The sequence below is a fragment of the Dendrobates tinctorius genome, unplaced genomic scaffold (assembly GCF_039654945.1).
Source record: "Dendrobates tinctorius isolate UK_male_01 unplaced genomic scaffold, ASM3965494v1 ptg000045l, whole genome shotgun sequence".
NCBI lineage: Eukaryota > Metazoa > Chordata > Amphibia > Anura > Dendrobatidae > Dendrobates > Dendrobates tinctorius.
In genome coordinates this window covers 7,985,633-8,000,517 of record NW_027361713.1, presented here as the reverse complement: position 1 = coordinate 8,000,517, position 14,885 = coordinate 7,985,633, and the positions used below count along the sequence as shown (strand labels likewise).

Here is a 14,885-nt window from a genome sequence, read left to right as displayed (position 1 = left end):
CCGCTCCCTATAATAGAAGAACCCTTTCAAAGAGTAGCTGTTGATATCATTGGACCTCTGGCTAAACCAAGTAAATCTGGAAAGCAGTACATTCTCACTGTTGTGGACTATGCCACCCGATATCCAGAAGCGGTGGCCTTGTCAAGTATTTCTGCAGCCAAGGTGGCCGAGGCCCTGGTTACCATTTTCACCAGAGTAGGATTTCCCAGTGAGATCTTGTCGGACCAAGGCTCCCAGTTCATGTCAGAGCTGGTCCAGTGTCTGTGGCGCACCTGTGGAGTACGAGCGATCCGCACGACCCCGTATCATCCCCAAACAAATGGACTTTGTGAACGATTCAATGGCACTCTGAAGAATATGCTGAGGGCCTTCACTGACAGAGATTCAAACTGGGAGAAGTACCTACCCCATCTCTTGTTTGCCTATCGGGAAGTTCCCCAGGAGTCCACTGGGTTCTCCCCCTTTGAACTACTCTATGGAAGAAAGGTCCGAGGACCCTTAACCCTGCTCAAGGAATGCTGGGAGGGGCAAGTTGAAGATACAGGGGCCCCTGTTGTCCCTTATGTCCTAAAGCTGCGAGAAACCCTGGCCCAACTTGCTAGTTTTGCCCAGAGTCATGTGCGGATGGCTCAAACCAGACAGAAGACATGGTATGACCGTAAAGCACGCTACCGGGAGTTTGTAGAAGGACAACAGGTCTTAATGATTGTTCCCCATCGGCAGAATAAACTGCAGACAACATGGGAGGGTCCCTTCCGGGTTCTCAGAAAACTGAATGACACCAATTACCTTCTTGCTTTAGATGATCAGGGGCTAAGACAAAAGACTGTCCATGTGAATATGATTGAGTACCTTGACCGGACCCTTCCAATGATAGCAAGCTGTCGGCTAGCTTCAGAGGATGGTCAAGAGGATGAGGACTCCCTACCTGATCTTGTGGAAGCAGCGAGAACCCCATCCACTGTGGAACAGGTTCCTCTGGGAGATCACCTGGATTCCTTACAGAAAAACCAGATGCTGGGAGTGCTTCAACAGAGACGTGCTGCTTTGTCATCCCAACCAGCTCGAACCACCGTCACCCAACATCATGTGGACACTCAGGGCATCCGTCCCATACAACAGGCTCCTTACCGGGTACCTGAATCAGTTCGAAACACCATGCAGCACGAACTGGAGGAGATGTTACAGCTTGGGGTAATCCAGGCCTCCCATAGCCCTTGGGCCTCTCCTGTGGTGTTAGTACCCAAGAAGGATGGGAGTACTCGATTTTGTGTGGACTATCGACGACTAAACGACCATACCGTCAGTGATCCTTACCCAATGCCTCGTATTGACGAACTTCTAGACCGACTGGCTGGGTCCCGATATGTCACTATCTTTGATCTCAGTAAGGGATACTGGCAAATCCCTCTGACGGAGAAGGGGAGAGAACGGTCCGCTTTTATAACCCCCTTTGGTCTGTATGAATTCCTAAATATGCCCTTTGGAATGAAGAATGCCCCGGCCACCTTCCAGAGAATGGTGGACCAGATTCTCCGGGGATGTGGTGACTTTGCTTGTGCCTACTTGGATGATATCGCCATCTTCAGCCAGACGTGGGAGGAACATCTGAACCAAGTAGCCGTTATTCTTGACCTGCTTCTTGCAGCAGGCCTAACCATTCGACCAGATAAATGCCAATTGGGGATGGGTGAAGTCCAGTACCTAGGGCATAGAGTAGGAGGAGGGAAGCTCCGTCCTGAACCTGCCAAAATCCAGGCTATTAGAGACTGGCCTGTACCCCAAACTAAGAAACAAGTTATGGCTTTTTTGGGCACTGCCAGTTATTACCGAAAATTTGTTTCGCATTTCAGCACTGTGGCCAAGCCTCTTAACGACCAGACCAAGAAAACGATGCCCCGGCTGGTGATCTGGACTCCAGCCTGTGATGAGGCTTTTAACCAGCTGAAGGACGCTCTGGTCTGTGACCCTGTTCTGGCTGCTCCAGACTACAAGAGGAGATTCATTGTGCAGACGGACGCCTCTGCTTATGGACTGGGAGCTGTACTCAGCCAGGTGAATGCAGCTGGGGACGAGCACCCCATTGCCTACCTCAGCCGGAAACTGCTGGACCGAGAAGTGGCCTATGCAACTGTTGAAAAAGATTGTCTGGCTGTAGTGTGGGCCCTTAGGAAACTAAGGCCGTATCTGTATGGACGAGAATTCACTGTGATTACTGATCACAATCCCCTCACCTGGCTGAACCGAGTCTCTGGGGACAATGGACGCTTACTACGATGGAGCCTGGCACTGCAGCCCTATAACTTTACCATACAGTATAGAAGAGGCAGCCAACACCAAAATGCAGATGGACTGTCCAGGCAAGAGGAGCCCTGAGTCCTGTCAGCCATGCCTGTGTGTACTTAACCAGTGACCTGTAGAGGTCCCTAGTACGTACACAAATTGGGAGGGGAAGGGATTGTCATGATTTGTAGTTTTGCCCTGTCCTGTATTTTATATAATAAGTCTCCTTCCCCCAATACTTTGCAATGTCTTGTGATGTACCTGGACCATAATCTAATTTAGGCTTGTGTCAACAACTAGTGGAACTTTGGCTATTGTTTTCCTAAGCAGAAGATAACGTACAATACACACCCTGTAGACTCAGTGGAGCCCTTACATTTCTAGAATCTTCTGATGGACCAAACCATTGAATAGTAGGTGTGACCCCTACCCCCCTTCAGATGGACTGATCCCATGAGCCCTGACAATACATTTTTGTTTTAAGATCAGATGTGAGTTGGATGCTAAAAGAGAAGGACGAGGCTGTCTGAGGAAGCCTCGGCCTCTGTGTGATCGTGGTGGATTTCTGGGACTCTTAAAGGACTATGGTTTTGTGATCTGACACAAGGATTGTCGGGAGGTGCCCCCGAATCAGTTTCCTGTGGACTTATTTTGGGACTCTGCAAATTACCTTCGTGTTGTTCCTGTTTTCTGGTCAATAAATCTGTTGGATCGTTCCCAGGCCTGTTGTCCCTCCTTGCTCTGGAGAATACTCCCGTCACAACGTTATAGCGATATTGCTAGTGATATCGCTTAGTGTGAGAGGCCCTTAAGACTGCTTAGTGCAGTCGAAACGTGTCGACTGGGTCATATCGACCATGAAAATTTTCTTTTGTACGCACTATAATTTCTTTTGAAAAATAAAATCGAAAGGGAAATCCAGTCCTATTGAGCCAGACTCCAATTTTTTCTATTTTCCTTGATATGAGGCCAGGGCGAGGCCGGTGTCTGAGCCCCAGGTGGATGAGCATAGAGCAACTGGGTGAGCTGGAATTAAGTTTTTATAATTACAGATAGATATTTATAAAGAGTATTATAGGTATTGGAGAACCCCTTTAACCTCAATGTATTCATTATTTCTTATACTTTTTTGTACATTACATTTCTACTCTGCCTCTTATTAATCTTGCTCTTTTCACTAACTTTTTTTTATAGACTGTCTGTTTAAGGTCTGTCCCATGAACAGATATTCTGCCCAGAAGCAATATTGGAAGGCTAAGCAGGCCAAACAGGAAAAGGAAAAGATCTCAGATGTCCTTCTTCTGCAGAAGCTTCAGGTAACTTGCAAATGGCAGTATAAGGCTAGTTTCACATTAGCGCATTTTACATGCAGCGCACGGCGCTGCTAAGCCCCGCCCCCTGCCCGCTCCATGCCCGCCCCATCTGGTCATCGCCTCCTACTATCGCACATGGCTGCACGCGATCTGCACACCCTATCTTTAGCATAGGGTGCGCAGACCGTGCGCTGGCCGTGCGCTAGTAGGATTTTGGCTTGCGCTGCTCACTTTTTAAGGTGCGCCGGTGTGCGCCCAACGCACCATGTTGCATTTTGGCGCACTCGGCGCACCTTCAAAAGTGCGCAGCGCACACCAAAATCCTACTAGCACACGGCCAGCGCACGGTTTGCGCACCCTATGCTAAAGATAGGGTGCGCAGATCGCATGCAGCCGTGTGCGATAGTAGGAGGCCATGACCGGATGGGGCGGGCATGGAGCGGGCAGGCGGCGGGGCTTAGCGGCGCCGTGCGCTGCATGTAAAATGCGCTAATGTGAAACTAGCCTAAGCAGCACGATACAAGGCAATTACTTTAACAAATTTCACTATATCTGTTAGGCCGAGCTAGGTAGTAGAGCAGCATACTAAAACAATATTTGCTCAATTTTTTCCTGTATCATAGTATAAGTAATGCTATTGATGTATTTATTTTTCACCTATTTTTTTCTAGAATTAAATTGAATAGTTAAAAAGTGGGTATTGTATAGTATTGTATTTTATATTAAAAAGTATTTTAGCTCTGATTTTATATATCTTTATTTAGCATACATACACACCTCAATATTAAAATTGTCATACCAAGAAAATGAAGTCATGTGGTCGGCGCTCATAGCAATGCAGTAAATCTGCTACATATGGGCGAGCTGCTCATTGCCGATATATAGCAGAGCTGAACAAGTGTGGCATGCTTCTAGCCTCCTATGGAGGCTATTGAAGCATGCCAAAAGTAAAAAAAAAGTGTTTAAAAATAAAAAAAAAATAAAAAAAACTCTAAACGTTCAAATCTCAACCCCTTTTCGACCAAATCAAAAAATCACACATACACATATTTGGTATTGCCGCATTCAGAATCGCCCGGTCTATCAATAAAAAATAAGGATTAACCCGATTGCGAAATGGCGTAGAGAAAAAAAAATTAAAAACGCCAGAATTAGGTTTTTCTCCGTCGCCGCGACATTGCATTAAAATACAAAATGGGCGATCAAAAGAACGTATTTGCACCAACGTGGTATCATTAAAAACGTCACCTCGGCCCGCAGAAAATAAGCCCTTTTTTTTTTTAGCAAACTTTGGAATTTGTTTTTACTATTTAGCTAAAAGACAACATAGACATGTTTGATATCTATGAACTCGTAATGACCTGGAGAATCATAATGGTAGGTCAGCTTTAGCATTTAGAGAACCTAGCAAAAAAGCCAAGCAAAAAACAAGTGCGGGATTGCACTTTTTTTGCAATTTCACCGCACTTGGAATTTTTTTCCTGTTTTTGAGTACACTACATGCTAAAATCAATGATGGTACAACTTGTCCCGCAAAAAATAAGCCCTCACATGGCCATATTGATGGAAAAATAGCAAAGTTATGGCTCTGGAAAGAAGGAGCGAAAAATCGAAAAAAGCTCCGGTCATAAAGGGGTTAAGGTTGAAGGGAGACTTTAAAGGGAATCTGTCACCGCTTTTTTGAGATATCATATAATGATATCATTCAATTGTGTGTCACATAAGGATTCTCTTAGTACTTTTGCTACCCCCTGATCCTGCACCTTTCATGCATAAATAACTTTTTTATATCGGTTCAGATGTTTGTAAACTGCCTCTGTCCGGTCCGATGGGCGGGGCTTATTCAACTGCTCCCTGTCTTGCTCTACACAAGAAGAAATGCGTAGAGCAAGACGGGGAGGGGGGAGCAGTTGAATAAGCCCCGCCCAGCAGACTGGACAGCGACAGTTTACATACATCTGAACCAATATAAACAAGGTATTTATGCATGAAAGGTGCGGGATCAGGGGGTAGCAAAAGTACTAAGAGAATCCTTATGTGACACACAATTGAATGATATCATTATATGATATCTCAAAAAAGGGGTGACAGATTCCCTTTCAGTCCATCTAGTTCAACCCATAGCCTAACATGTTAATCCAGAGGAAGGCAAAAAAAAAAACCCCATGCGGTAAAAACTAAACTCCACATTGGGGAAAAAAATTCCTTCGCGACTCCACATACGGCAATTGGATTAGTTCCCTGGATCAACGTCCTATCAAGGAAACTAGTGTATATAACCTGTAACATTATACTTTTCAAGAAAGGCATCCAGTCCCTTCTTAAATTTTTGTAGTGAATCACTCATTACAACATCATATGGCAAAGAATTCCAGAGTCTCACTGCTCTTACAGTAAAGAATCTGTGTCTGTGAGTATGATTAAACCTTCTTTCCTCCAGACGTAGAGGATGCCCCCTTTTCCCCGTCACAGGTCTAAGAGTAAAAAGATCTTTAGAAAGGTCTTTGTACTGTCCTCTCATATATTAATACATTGTAATAAGATCACCCCTAAGCCTTCGTTTTTCCAAACTAAATAATCCCAAGTGTAATAACCTATCTTGGTATTGCAGACCCCCCGGTTCTCTAATAACCTTGTTCGCTCTTCTCTGCACCCGCTCCAGTTCAGCTATGTCTTTCTTATACACCGGAGACCAGAACTGTACACAGTATTCTAAGTGTGGTCGCACTAGTAACTTATATAGAGGTAAAATTATGTTCTCCTCATGAACATCTATGCCTCTTTTAATGCATCCCATTATTTTATTTGCCTTTACAGCAGCTGCCTGACACTGGCCACTAAATGTGAGTTTGTCGTCCACCCATACTCCAGGTCTTTTTCAGTGACAGTTTTGACCAGTGTTTTACAATTAAGCACATAATTATACATCTTATTTCTTCTGCCCAAGTGCATGACCTTACATTTATCTCCATTAAAGCTCAGTTGCCATTTATCAGCCCAAGCTTCTAGTTTACATAAATCCTCCTGTAATATTAAATTGTCCTCCTCTGTATTGATTACCCTGCAGAGTTTAGTGTCATCTGCAAATATTGAAATTCTACTCTCTATGCCCCCTACAAGGTCATTAATAAATATGTTAAAAAGAAGCGGGCCCAATACTGACCCCTGTGGTACCCCACTGCTAACCGTGACCCAGTCCGATTGTGCTCCATTAATAACCACCCATTGTTTCCTATCCCTGAGCCAGCTTTTAACCCACCTACACATATTTTCCCCTATCCCCATTGTTCTCATTTTATTTATCAACCTTTTGTGTGGCACCGTATCAAAAGCTTTTGAAAAGTCCATGTACACCACGTCCACTGCATTCCCTTGGTTCAGTCCTGAACTTACCTCTTCATAGAAGCTTATCAGATTAGTCTGACAGGAACGGTTCCCCGTAAACCCATGTTGATATTGTGTCATGAGGTTATTATTCTTCAGGTACTCCAGTATAGTATCTCTTAGAAAACCCTCCAGGATTTTACCCACAGTAGAGGTTAAGCTCACTGGCCTATAATTTCCAAGTTCAGTTTTTGTCCCCTTTTTTAATATTGGCACCACATTTGCTATACGCCAGTCCTGTGGTACAGACCTTATTATTATGGAATCTTTAACGATTAAAAATAATGGTCTATCTATGACTGTATTTAATTCCTGCAGTACACGGGGGTGTATCCCATCCGGGCCTGGGGATTTGTCAACTTTAGTGTTTTTTAGACGTCGCCACCGTACTTCCTGCTCGGTTAAGCAGGTGACATTTAATGGAGAATTTTTATTATCACTGATCATGTTGTCCATCATGGGATTTTCTTGTGTAAATACTGTAGAAAAAAAGTCATTTAGCATATTGGCTTTTAACTCATCCTCATCCACCATTTCATTCAGACTATTTTTAAGGGGTCCAACACTATCATTTCTTAGGTTTTTATAATTATTAATGTTGTTAAAGAATATTTTGGGATTATTTTTACTTTCTCTGACAATGAGTCTCTCTGTCTCAATCTTTTCTGCTTAGATTTGCTTTTTACAGAATATATTTAATTTTCTGTATTTATTTAATGCCTCATCACTACCTACTTGCTTTAATCCTTTAAATGCTTTCTTTTTGTCATTTATTGCACAGCTCTATTTCGCCATAGTGGTTTCCTTCACATTTATAGCATGTTTATTCCCATAAGGTATATACTGTACACTGGTCCTATTCAGGATGCTAATGAACGTCTCCCATTTTCTTTGTGTATTTTTATGTCTCAGGATATCATCCCAGTTTATTGCACTAAGACCATCTCTCATCCGGTGGAAATTTGCCTTCCTGAAGTTTATTGTCCTTGTAACCCCTCTTCTACACATCTTATTAAAGGATACATGAAAACTTATTATTTTGTGATCACTATTACCCAAGTGACCACCAAACCTTATATTTGATATGCGGTCTGGCCTGTTGGTTAATATTAGGTCTAGCAGTGCCCCCTGCTTTTGTTGGGTCCTGAACTAGTTGTGAAAGGTAGCTGACCCTCATAGTTGTCAAAAACCTATTACCTTTGCTGAAACGGCAGGTTTCGGTTCCTCAATGAATTTCGGGGTAGTTGAAGTCACCCATAATAATGACTTCTCAATGAGTTTGACTTCATATATTTGGTTTACGAGGATAATCACTTATTTATACGGTCATTTCTGAACAGACTATAGCCCTGTAAATTAACAGCCTAGTCATGGCTCTGGTCCAGCCATGTCTCAGATATCCACACCATGTCATAATTATGTTCCAACAAAGTTAATTCTAATTCCTCCATTTTGTTGGTGAGGCTTCTTACATTCGTATTCATGCACTTTATGTTTATCTCTGTACCTCTATTCTTCTCTAAAATCTTAGCTGTTCTAACCCCACCCCCACGCCACCCCCCAATTTCTTTATTTGTGCCCAGGTACTGTACTATCCTCCCCTCCGATAAAATGAATACCCTCCCCCCTATGTCTAGTTTAAACACTCCTCCAACATTCATGCCGTTTTCTCCCCCAGTACAGCTGCACCCTCCCCATTGAGGTGCAGCCCATCCATAGCGTAGAACCTGTAGCCAACTGAAAAGTCGGCCCAGTTTTCCAGGCACCCAAACCCCTCCTTCCTACACCAATTCCTGAGCCATTTATTTATCTCCCTTATCTCCCGTTGCCTCTCTAGTGTGGTATACGTAGTACAGGCAGTATTTCAGAGAATACCACCTTGGAGGTCTTTGCTTTAAGCTTGCGGCCTAATTCCCTGAAATCAACTGTAAGGACCTTCCACCTACCTCTAACTTTGTCCTTTTTGCCAATGTGCACCATGACCGCTGGGTCCTCACCAGCCCCTCCCAATTATCTGTCAACCCGATCAGCGATGTATCGGACTCGAGCGCCAGGTAGGCAGCACACTGTTAGATGATCCCTGTCTTTGTGACAGATTGCCCTATCTGTTCTCCTGCTCTCCTATTTTCCTCCTTACTGGAGCAGACACTCTTCCGTCTTTCAGAGGACATGCCTTGATGCAGCAGTGCTACCCCTGTACTGACACCCCTCTCAGCTGCCAACTTAGCAACTTATTGGGGTGTGCCAGATCAGGACTAGCCTCCCTGGCAGTCTTCCCTCTACCCAGCCTTCTAACTGTCACCCAGCTAGCTTCATCCCTGTCCTGCAGCTCCATACTACCATCTTCCCCCACATCTATCCCATTGAGCATCTGCTCAGTGAGCAGTATACTCCTTTCCATATTGTCTATAGATCTCAGTGTTAGCAGCTGCACATTTGGAACCAGTATCTGGGCTTACAAATGCACAAAGTGCTCACATCTCGCACAGCAATATGCATCCTCAACCGGATGTTCAAGGATTTCATACATGCGGCAAGACGTACACTGGATGGCATTGGCAATAGTGGAGCACTTCCTAATGGGGATTGCACCAGACAGAAAAGATAAGCAAAAATAAATAAAAAGTATTAATAAAATATAACAGCAATTCAGTAATACCTCCCTTGGAAACTCCCTGAATCCAAAGTCACTGAATCACAAGTCACACACTTACCACAGTTCGCACTTACGCTCAGGTCACACTCAGCTCATTCACACTCGCTCAGGGAGAAGCTTTAAAGAGATTTTTTTTTTCCTTTGGCAGCAATCCACCTTGTAGCTCAATGCACTTCCAAAAGGACTGGAAGCCCCAACCAGCTGCCACTTATAAACCCTTAATTAAGTAAATAAAGTCACTGCTGATCTTCTTACTTGGTGTTTTTGGTGGCCAGGTGCTCATCAGGATATCTGGGAGTATGTAGCTGCCTGCAATGTCTGTGCGCATTCTAAGACCTCTGATACTCGTCGGTCGGGGGCTCTAACCATTGAAGATTCCCAGTAGACCTTGGACTCACTTGTTGGTTGATTTTATCATGATTCTTCCCATGTCGGCAGGGAATACTGTAATTCTGGTGGTGGTAGAGAGATTCAGTAAAATTACTAATTTTATCACTTTACCGAACACCAAAATCTTGGCGAAAATTTTTGTCAGGGAAATAATTCTATTACATGGGGTCCCGACCGAAATTGTTTCTGACCGGGGGGGGGGGTGCAATTTGTCTCCCAAGTTTTGGAGGGCATTTTGTACCCATCTGGGGATTTATTTGTCATTTTCTTCCTCATTTCACCCGCAGTCTAATGGGCAGGCTGAACGGGTTAACCAGAATCTGGAGACTTATCTCAGGTGTTTTGTGTCGAAGAATCAGAAGGACTGGGTTACATATTTACCGTTATCTGAATTTGCTGTAAATAATCGTTGTCAAGAATCGACCAGTTCATTTAATTGAAATCGCCTTTCTCGATTACCGGAAGAGAAACGGTTTTCATCTGCTATTACTACCATATGGCAGGGTGTTATGGATAATTTGAGAAAGATGGGATCCAAATTTGTGGCGGTTTAGAGACGTTTGGTGGGTCCGGACCTGTGTGTTGCTGACTCGGTGTGGTTGTCCTCTAGGAACATTAAGCTGATGTTTCTGTATTGGAAATTGGTCCCAGGTTTATCGGTCTTTATAAGATCGTAGCCATCGTCAATCCCGTAGATTTCGCCTTCGCTCACCGCCTACCTTTAGGATAAATAATGTATTTCATCGATCCCTCCTCAAAAAAATAAGTTGCATCGTCAGTACCTTCACGTCTACCACCATTTTCTGTCATTGTCGATGGAAACTTGGGGTTTTAGATAGCAAATATCTTGGATTCTCGTCTTGTTCATCAGTCGCTTTAGTATCTGGTACATTGGAGGGGGTACAGTCCGGAGAAGAGGATGTGGGTACCAGCATCTGCTGTTCATGCAACTAGACTGGTCCGGGCTTTTCATGTGGCATACCCTGATAAGTCTGGTCCTGAAGTTCCGGAGGCCTAACGTAGAAGAGGGGGTACTGGGGTTACCGCAACAACGTGGAGCCAGAAGACTGCAGCGTCTGATTGCTCCTACTCCGGCACTGAGAAGAAGCACTTCTCTTTCATTTTTATGGCGTTTATTCCTTCTGGCAGAACAGGGGTTAATCGGCCATGTTGGAAATCTCTGTGCTCGCAGCTGAGCTCAGTTAGCCACTCCTTTCCCCTTTATAATCTGGGCTCTGTTGCAAATCCTCGTCAGAGCTAGCATTTGCTGCATGGCTAACAGAGGGAGAGGTGTTCATATGAGAAGGCGAGTTGTAAGAGTTATCTGTGACTCTTGCTTGTTTTGTATGTGTGGAAATTCCCTATCCTTCTTGATTTTGGTTTATTCCCCTACCTCCACACCCAGGTGCATAAGGCAAGGGTGAAGGCCCCGGCATCTTCACTTTCAGAAGTATCCTGGGGAATAAGGTGATCTAGATCCCCCCCAAGTGTTCAGGTTAAGGACAGGGAAGTAGCCCCTGGTCGCGGGTCACCTGACAGCTGTGTCATGACAGCTTGTCGCTCATATTCGATGCCGAATTAATTGAGTTGTTTTGATTTTTTTTTTCAGTTTTTCATAATTTGCATATCATTAATATGTCTCAATCCTGTGATTTTCACAATTATATCACTTTGTCTTCTTGGTATGGCAATTTCATGTTGAGGAGTGTATGTTTGGCTGTAGGGGATGTGAAAGGAAATTGCAGATTTGAATGTACACCATAGGGAAATCAGATAGGCCTCATAAAGCCATGCTGTGGCTTGTTTCAAAACTGAGTTCTGGAATTCGTGGCTTCATCATGAAATCTTTATATGGTGACACGTAAATAGTTATTTTCTGAGCACACTAAAAGCAGTACCACGGCTACTATAATAGCTACTTATTTCCACCATAAAAACATATATTTATTTTTAAATATTTATTAAAACCTTGTTTGGCTGTGGTCACTCCAGTTCATTTTCTGTCTCTAAGATTTGATTTTTTGGGTAGGTAGTTTTATGTTTGTATGTTCATCTGGCTGACAGGCATCTCTCCTGACTCCTCCATGCACATGCATTTGTTTAGAACATGGAAAGGGAGTAGGCAGCCACCAGACATACTGAACAACAGCTGCTTATTTTCCATGGAACAAAAAGGGCAAGTTGAAATGATTGTTTCCTCTAACATTTGGTGGAGAAAAATTGGGACACCGCTATAAAATTTGGATGTTTGATCCCATGGAAATCTATAGGCTTGGCTGTCATTTGCCAATGTCTTTGTCTAGGTTAAATTAAACGTGAAGCTGTTTTCAGTTTGTATCAATGCTCATCGTGTGGACAAGTATTGTATTTAATGGTGCCCTGTCTCTTTTTCTGTCCTCTCATTTGTAGCATGCAGCAACATTGGAACAAAAACAAAATGACACCGAGAATAAGAAGGTTCATGGTGAAGTGGTGAAATATGGCAGTGTAATCCAGGTAAGCACAGTCCCATGTAGTTTTACAGAGCGCAGTACATTATGATGATATGATAAGAAATTGTCTTATCTGTGAGGACAGCCCTCATAAACGTGAAGTTGTAATATTATTTTTTATTCTTTTTCTCAAAAAAAGATTTCACTGTATACCCCTCGTGGAACCATATTATATTAACGAGGGCTTGGGAGTGTTTGGCTTCTTATTTTACCCATACCCATGCACATCCGGCATGCTTGAGCAAGCCAGTAGCAGATACTGTAATTCTCAACAGTAGCAGATATATTTTGATTCTCTTCAGTTAGAATAAAAGGATTGTGCATGTTGAAATTCCTTTTTACTCTTTGACATTTGGCATCGGGAGAGAATTGGGACATGCCATGTCAATTAAATTGTAGAATCGTGGGTTTGGCTGACATTTATCTATTGTGAGTGGCTACCTTTATAATGGCATGTTACCCTAAAATCCCTTAATACAGTTTACACGTGAAAGGCATAAAGTATTACTTATGTGTCTGTCTTCCATTTCCATCTTTATTCCATACTTTGTTATAGCTGCTTCATATGAAAAGTAACAAGTACCTCACTGTGAATAAACGCCTTCCTGCACTGCTGGAAAAGAATGCCATGCGTGTTACACTTGATGCAACTGGAAATGAGGGATCCTGGCTTTTTATCCAACCATTCTGGAAACTGCGCAGTAATGGAGACAATGTAAGGAAATCCCTGAAACTTACAAGGGGCTAAGCTAATTGCAAAGTAAAGTTGATAGAAAGGATGCTTGCAGCATGTTAAAAACATGAATCCCATCCAAATCTCAAAATATTGAGGTAAAACTTCCCCAATTTTACTTCAGTGATGAAGTCTTTTTCCATTTGCTGTGCTACTGTCCTTCTGTCTACTGGTAGAGGTAAAGAACTCTCCTTCCTACTGACTGATGAATACCTGTTAAAAGATCGTTTTAGACTTAAAGAGAAAGACTTTTAAGGAAAACGACAGTAAATTAGGTTCAACAATCGATTATTTTATACCACGTTCCAAATTATTATGCAAATGCAATTTTTCTCAGATATTCCCAAGTGATCTATGCAAATGAGTCAGTATAATGTTCAACTCATCAACCATTAGAGTAAAAACTAATTTTATTGGACAAACCTGCCAATAGTTAAAAGTATTTTTTCAAAACTTAAAAACTTCAACATGCGCAATTCCAAATTATTTTGAACAACAAAATTTACAAACATTTTATAGATTGTAAAGAACTGAAAATGGTTATTTTTTGAATTTGCAGCATATAAAGTAGAGATGAGCGAATTTGATCGGATCTCCGCTTATTCAACAAGCCATAAAGCTTACTGAATAAGCTGTAGAAGGAACCTGGATACCTGAAGTGTCCGGCTGATCACCTGTTCACCTCCGCAGCTCCACGTGTCGCGGCTGTGTCCCAGTCACAACACATGCATGGAGAGCCGAACACACAGGCTCTCTATGCATGTGGTGTGACTGTCACACAGCTGCGACACGCGGAGCTGCGGAGCCAAACAGCTGATCAGCCGCCACGCTCCATGTATCCGGGTTCCCTCTGCAGCTTATTCGGTAAGCGCTATAGCTTGCCACATAAGCAGGGACCAGATCAAATTCGCTCATCTCTAATTAATAGGACACATTTACTGAAATCAAAAGCTTTTTCAATGAAAAGCATCTTAACAGGACAAGTTACATGTTAACATTGGACCCCTTCCTTCATATTACCTTCACAATTTGTATATCCATTGAACTTGTGAGTTTTTGGATAGTTTCAGTTTGAATTTCTCTGCAGGATGTCAGAGTTGTCTCCAGAACTGCTGTTTTGATGTGAACTGCCTCCCACCTTCATAGATCTTTTGCTTAAAGAAACACCAAGGTTCTTAATACGATTGAGGTCAAGGGAGCATGGTGGCCACACCGTGAGTTTTTCTCCTTTTACACACATAGCAGCCAATGACTCCGAAATATTCTTTCCAGCATGAGATGATGCATTATTATCATGCATGAAAATAATTTTGCTACAGCTCTGGTACAAAACATGACTCCGCCACCTCCTTGCTGATGTCGTAAATTTGTTGGGACATAGTGGCTATCCACAAGCCATCCACTACTCCATCCATATGGACCATCCAAGGTTGCACGGAACTCATTTTTTTTTTTTAAATTAGTTTTCATTAATGTCTGGGTCCTCTGCACCTATTTCTGCTTGTGAACACTGTTTAGGGGTTGTCCAAATAGTAGGTTTATGCACAACTGCAAGTCCCTGGAGGATCCTATATCTTGAGGTTCATGGGACCCCAGAGGCACCTGCAGCTTCAAATGCCTTGTCCAAGACATAG

The 14,885-nt window shown here is 43.0% G+C and overlaps 1 protein-coding gene across 1 annotated transcript in view; it reads left to right on the top strand.

The window, feature by feature from the left end:
* ITPR3 (inositol 1,4,5-trisphosphate receptor type 3) overlaps positions 1–14,885 on the top strand; it is a 580,258-nt gene that overhangs the window by 73,160 nt on the left and 492,213 nt on the right. Inside the window, exons 3-5 of the mRNA XM_073575604.1 lie at positions 3,478–3,599; positions 12,436–12,522; positions 13,075–13,233. Of these exons, the coding sequence (XP_073431705.1) occupies positions 3,478–3,599; positions 12,436–12,522; positions 13,075–13,233 (368 nt within the window). The remainder of the gene's footprint in view (positions 1–3,477; positions 3,600–12,435; positions 12,523–13,074; positions 13,234–14,885) is intronic.